Source organism: Dermacentor silvarum, chromosome 1 (genome assembly GCF_013339745.2).
Source record: "Dermacentor silvarum isolate Dsil-2018 chromosome 1, BIME_Dsil_1.4, whole genome shotgun sequence".
NCBI classification, from domain to species: domain Eukaryota; kingdom Metazoa; phylum Arthropoda; class Arachnida; order Ixodida; family Ixodidae; genus Dermacentor; species Dermacentor silvarum.
In genome coordinates, this window is record NC_051154.1 from 203559604 (window position 1) to 203566229 (window position 6626).

General features: G+C 46.3%; 1 protein-coding gene across 2 annotated transcripts in view; it reads left to right on the forward strand.

Annotated features, from left to right (window-relative positions):
* Positions 1 to 5815, forward strand: part of LOC119436656 (atrophin-1) — a 38445-nt gene extending 32630 nt beyond the window's left edge. For both annotated transcript variants that reach the window (XM_049659537.1, XM_037703616.2), the window contains exons 6-7: positions 2736 to 2921; positions 5725 to 5815. In XM_049659537.1, coding sequence (XP_049515494.1) covers positions 2736 to 2921; positions 5725 to 5802 — 264 coding nt within the window. In that variant the 3' untranslated portion in view covers positions 5803 to 5815. The remainder of the gene's footprint in view (positions 1 to 2735; positions 2922 to 5724) is intronic.
* Positions 5816 to 6626: the final 811 nt, after the last annotated feature.

Sequence of the window (6626 nt, forward strand, 5' to 3'; positions counted from 1 at the left end):
GGCTTGGTTAAGTTTTGCTAGGAAATGCTAAGTGCTGCTAGGCACGGTATTCCGAATCGGCTCGTCGCCGACGCGAAGATTCTCGCTTGGCCGCACGATGCGCTTCAAGATGAGCGGCTTCTTCGGGTGTCCGGATCTTTGGTCGTCCCATGTCAAGGCTACATGTACTCGACACAGAGTCAACGAGAGTTCTGCTGCCGTCTCGGTGGCTCCAAGCTTTTATCTCCCGGTGACGTCACGACTAAGCTCCGCCTCCACACTTGCCGGGCACAGCTAGACAAAGCCCACACAGCCCGCAAACCGCGTTGGCGCGCACTGACGTCATGGTTTTTGGCTCCGCCGGGTAGAGGTTTTGGCGGGAGCCGTTCTTCTGGTGAGGTCACGTGATCCCTCGGCGGGCGCGCGGTGTCGGTGTGGCTAAGCGAAGCATGCGCGCAGTGGCTGGGAGAAGCGGCGTGAAGAGCTTAGCGAAGCGATGGCATGCCTAGGCGAAGCGAGGGAGCAGCTATGCGAGGTGGTTGCTAGGCGACGCGAAGTTACGTCATGGCTAGACAGAGTAGGTGCGCGGTCGTAGCAGCTGGAGCGGCGGCGGAGGAGCGTTGCCAAAGCTAGGCGAAGCGAGACGCAGCTGTGCCAAGTGGTTGCTAGGCAACGCGCGGTGACGTCATCGCCAGGCGCAGTTTCTGGTCTATGCTACGCGGCGCAACGAAGAGCTTAAACAGCTCCGCTGTTAAAAAAAAAAAACTGCACCATAGGTTTATAAGACCTACGCTGACCACAGGTCTTATTATCGTATCTTGCACCGTGTTTTTTTTTTTTTCTCGTTTAACGGCTTGACTAACGTTAGCCGGGACACACGGTATCGTTTTAAGAAGGGATGTATACGAGGCGATAGACAAAAGCACGAGAAATACAACGAGGTGTCTACGTGCTACAAGAAATCAAGAAAAAACAGGACACTCAGGAGAGCCAAGAAAGCGGGGGAAAACACATGCATGTACAACGCGATTTAACACGATCTGTTCGAATCATATTCTCTCTCGTTATTCAATAGCGCTCTTGAAGCTGTGCTTACACAGCCTTCCCCCAGGCGTCAAATTTCGCTTGCCCCTACACGTTCTCCCTGCTGATATGCTTAGGATGTTTGGCGATAAACCGCGCTAATTCCAAAGTCAGGCTGGTACCACGCTCACGGCAGCTGGTCCCGATAGATCCAGCGGTTGTTGCCGAACATACTAACCAAATAACTACATGATAATAGTAAGAAAGGGGGGGGGGGGATTTATCTCTCACCCACCTTGGGGACGTAGTGGCTATGGCGTTGTGCTACGAAGTCCGAGGACGCTGGGTCGAATTCCGGCAGCGGCGGCGGCATTTCGATGGAGGCGAAATGCAAAGACGCCCGTGTACCGTGCATTGGGTGCACGTTAAAAAAACCCAGGTGGTCAGAGTTAATCCGGAGTCTCCCGCTACGGTGTGCCTCGTAATATTACCGTGGTTCTGGCGCGCAAAACCCTATAATTTAATTTAAAATTTGTAAAAGCTTATCTCTAGGGGAACTGCTGTGCATACTTGACTTCAATAACACTATCGCGTAGAAAGAATATATATACTTTTTAGAAATCGTCCTGAACATCAGTTTTGTTGGATTGCTTGAGTGGCCTGGTTTTCTTTTTTTTTTTTTCTAGCACATCGCTTTCTTTGTTTCTTTCTTTTTCTAGTATTGCTTTCCATATTGTTTTTCATCTCGTATACTGCTTGTTAATATGGTCCAGCCTTTATGTAAAAGTGGCAGTATAAAATAACGTGTCTACACCGAATGAACCTCAGTTGGAAGTTTGCGCTTTTATACGTATTGTCACGTCCTTTTGTCTAGCTTTGTTCGCAGTGCCACAGATGGATCGATCGCCACAAACAATTCTCCCAAACGTTTGCTTTACCGGAAGTCTAGTACATGATTTTTGGCGACTCCGGCAACGATAGCGTCCTACACGCTTCGCCTTTAATGCATAATACTGAACCACGAAACACTTGGCCTAGCTCTACAAAAACACTCCGAAACGCAGTTTCAACACGCCATTTGCGCACTGCTAAGCACACAAGTTACTACCCCAACCTATTCATGTCCCTTAAACGGTTGCTTTCTCTTTCTTGGATTTTCGTCGGTACATTCGTTCTCCTGTGCATTGATAAATTCCACGCTCCTATGTACTTTGCTGTATATACTGAAACTCTGTACTTACTGTAATTTGCATTTTATGATAATGTATAGCTGTAAACATCTCATCACTGCCAATATGTTTATCTTCTTCCTACCGGTTGAGCAGGCTTTAGTGAAGTGTGATTAACACCTTTTGCCTGTATTTCCACGAGTTCTCTCGTAAAATGGATGGGAACAATGAAGAATTATTATTATATTCACTGGCATATACTACCACAGATGGGGCGTGTCACGTAGCAGCGTTATTTATTTAAGTGCTCGCTAAGGATTTTTTTTCTCTCCTGTTACGCTCTGCTAAGTTCGATATTACAGAACCGAACGCCGATTTTGCCATCTTCAACAGCAGTTGGCAAACCCAGATATCGACAACGGCAGGCATATGCGGGTGGGCGTTCACCAGATCATAGCTCCTTCTCAGAGTTCGCCACACATTTCTGAAATAAAAGGCAAAAAAAAAAAAAAAACAAGGGAAAAACACGGGCGCCGCCTGCATTTTTGCTGCCCAATGGCGCAGGTGTGCAAGTGCACCAACCTCGTGTACTTCGAGGTGAAGGACGATACGATGAAGGCTCGGCTCATGAAGCGTGGTCAGACGAGTGGCCGCGTGGACGACAACGAGGAGACCATCGCCAAGCGGCTCAAAACCTTCCACGACGAGTCGGAGCCCGTCCTTGAGAAGTACAAAGCCATCGTTCACAAGGTGGGCGTGCTTTGCTCGACATTGTCGCCGTTTGTTGCCGCGAGCGACGTTGCAGCCGACTTTTTAAAGAATCACGGCCTGTAATCACAAAATGCTCTTACGCTATGATAGTTCGTAAGAGGAAATCGAAGGCGGCTAGGGCCCAATATAGCAAAGAACACTTGCGAACGAAAAGCTTTGTGAATTCAGCCTCACATCTCTATTCCCTGAAATTCCTTTGAAGCAACAGCATGGTTTTCTTAACCCTGTAATATCCAACGTATCATACAGGGTGTTTCAGCGAACACTTCCAAAAAAAATTTTTTTTTAATTGCCTTTAATTGCCTCTGGCATGTCGCGCAATTCTAGTCCAGGAGCTGGTCTACTCGAAGGGGCGGGCATTGCTTGCACAAAAATTTGAAATGCCTAATCGATTAATTAACCAACTTTATTAAGTTTTAACTAATTACCTTATGGCACATATTGCAATTTACAAATTCTAGCGGGTGAGACTGCAAGGCATATCCACTTGAATATAATTGTGTGGATCACACCATTTACGAGATATGCGCCGTCAAACTTGCGGTACAAGTACACTGTCGTTCCACTTACTTAACAAAATGTTGTTTTATGCATTGAAGCACAAAAGTAACTGGAACGCCAATGCATTTCTCCACAAAGTTCGGGAATTTATATCTCGGAACTAGTCTCATCCTGAGAATTCGTTCCAAGTGGGTCCATCGCCGGCTAGAATTTGTAAATTGCAATATGCGCCATAAGGTAATTAGTTTAAAATAAAATTAGTTCATTTTTGTTAATTAATTGATTATGCATTTCTTTTTTTTTTGCAAGTATGTCCGTCTCTTTGAGTAGACCAGCTCATGGACTAGAAGTGTGCGATCTGCCACAGGCAATTAAGAAAAAATGTTGGAAATGTTCGCTGAAACACCCGGTATATTAATACCATTATTAATATTAATACGCTGGGTTAGATACATCAGAACGCTATATTAGCATTTTTGAATCGCTGGAGAGATTTCTGAGTTGTGAATAATTTATCAAAACATTTATACTTATTGCTGTGTTAAATGATAACTTATATAAAATTTCATAGTTTTTTTTCATACAAATGTACTCTCCATGGCCAGAAATAAAGGTGAACCAGCTATTTTCTTGATGGGGAATTGTGTTTGTGCGTTACAGGGTTAAAGAGCTTTGCGCCTCAGCTTCCAAGCACGTCGCTATGCAAAGCAAAGGCAGCGTGTCATCGCCACAATATTCGCCGTTTCCAACTTCTCGCGCAGCACACGCACCGAGCACTTATTCAAGAAGTTGAAAATCATCCAGAGTGCATGAAATTTATGGGATACTCGACTTTTACGGTTCATTTTACTACAATAACAGGCAAAACGACGAATTTTTGAAGGAGCTAGCTTTGTTGACAAAAGGTGTTCATTTATGCGGCTCAGGCGAAAAATGGGCACTCTGGAGAATGTGCCGGTTTAGAAGTTATAGCTTCTAAATGGTATGCGCTGCATGTAATTTTATCGGGAAGTAGCGAGTTTTTGCAAGTAGCGTTTGCAGCTTTTTTCACTAGACTTTTTCAGACTTCAACCCAATGCGTGAATCCTAGCAGCTGGGGCGTCGATAGAATAGTATACAATCATCTAGAAGCCGTAACGGCAGCATTCCTTGCAACTTCAGTGTGTGCAACTAATGTTGCGTATACTCAGTGCTACAAATGCTACGACAACTACCACCAGAAGCAAACGAAGCGAGCCTTTGAGATCCAAGTGCCCCGTTGCGTGGCATAAACGTGTGTGTGCACTCCATGCCACAGTATCGCCCAAGTTGCACACCGGTTACTGTATTTACAGAGCACGATGTATAGCGACAACTTCGTGTTGCGAGAGCCTAGCATGACATAGCTTGATGCCTCGAAATATACGATTAGCATCGTGTTTCTTTAAATAAACGCAAGGTACCTAATGTATCTAACAGCGTGTGCCTCTCGTAGCTCGGAAGCGTCGCTAACATTCTGCGAGGCTATCTTCACATTGTTGATACCTCTAGGGTCCTTAATAGAGTGCATTAGATTAGGGCGTCCAAGCGTGGGGGACGCAACCCGCCGGGCTTACAAAAGCAAGCAAAGCGAGCACAGAAGGGCGTGAGAGACCCACAATGGAGCTTGCGTCCTCAAACTCTGGGGTGTGGCTTGGTTACCCTATTATAAAATTATCTAGTTACCTAGAAAACACATAGAGTTAGGAAGTTATCACCGTGTAGAGTCATTGATAGACACATGCAAAAGACGCAAGAGTGAAAACATTCTTCGAAAGACGATCCGCAGGTGTGGTATTAAAGCGCGTTACTTTTCCTCGCCATCGGTGCAGCTGTAGAGTGCTGAGTGATACGCGGAAATGGTGAGCTTGCGCACGGACGTTGCTTTATGAGAGAAACTGTTTGGGCGCTTGGCCACTCTTCTGAACGTGTGTATCAAGAGCTTTTTTCCTGCTCGTGCGCTTCACAAGTTTCCTAACTTTAGTTTATTCCATGTTTCACAGACATTAAGTAGAAACGTAGCACGTTTAACTTAGTCTCTTCAGGCGCGTGTAAAAATGACGCGCCGTGGTGGAACCTGGCGTAGGTTTCCCGAACAATAAATGTTACAGAGCTACCACAAAACGCTTCTTGTTAGCCTAATTGGCTATTTCTATATGAGCAAAATACTCTTCGGTTTCAGAAAAAAAAAAACAGTGGGGATCTGTTGCCGTGCAGTGCTCGCGGCAAAACGTTAATAAGGTATTTTGTGCTTGTCTTTCAGATCTCAGCAGAAGAGGAGCCGGACAAGGTGTTCGAAGCGGTCACGCATCTCTTTGACGAAATAACCAAACCGAAATAGTCAAGGAATTAAAATCGCATGTGTACATACTTCCCCTGTATTCTAGTACAAAGCATCAAACGACTTGTTTGGTCGCGAACCGGTCCATTCTTGGGATTGGCCTGTCTCTCCGATGCTCGTGGTCCGTGCTCTTGGACGTTTTCGCTGATATTCGGTTATGCTTATGAGCTCGAATGTCATTGCTAGGAGTTTAGCGTTGTCTCAGGCTTGATGGTGCGTCAGTGACTGTTGTAGTATTTGTGGCTGAGGTAGCTCAATGGCTCAATGGCAATGTAGTACCTGCCGAGGTAGCTCAATGGCTATGGCGTTCCACGGCTGAGCCGTGGAACGCTATCACACCCGGTCTCGGGTTCGATCCCCGCCGCGGTGGCACTATTCCGATGGGAGCGGTATGTAAAAACGCTTGTGCACCGTGTTTTGGGTGCACGTTGAATAACCGTATAGGTGGTCAAAATTAATCCGGAGCCCTAGACTACGGCGTTTCTCATAAACCACTGTACAGTTCCGGGGCGTTCAACCCCACAATTTAATAAATAATGGTTGACTCCGTAGCACAGTAACCAAGCATTGCAGCCCGGTGGCTAGCACAGTGCGCCTTACGGAGGGCAAGAGGAAAAGAGGACGAGTGTGTGACGAGCATGGACGGACACGTACGTGCCTTGATAAGAAGCGGGATTCATACCCGCGGACTTAACTTCGACTACTGAACGTAGCCGTGCGGTGGCCTTACCTGTCCAAGTTGGTACCGCCGTACACTGTGGAGGCTCTTTGTCATGCCGGAGGTCTGGAATGACCTTTTGTTGACATGAATATTGGTCGGATTG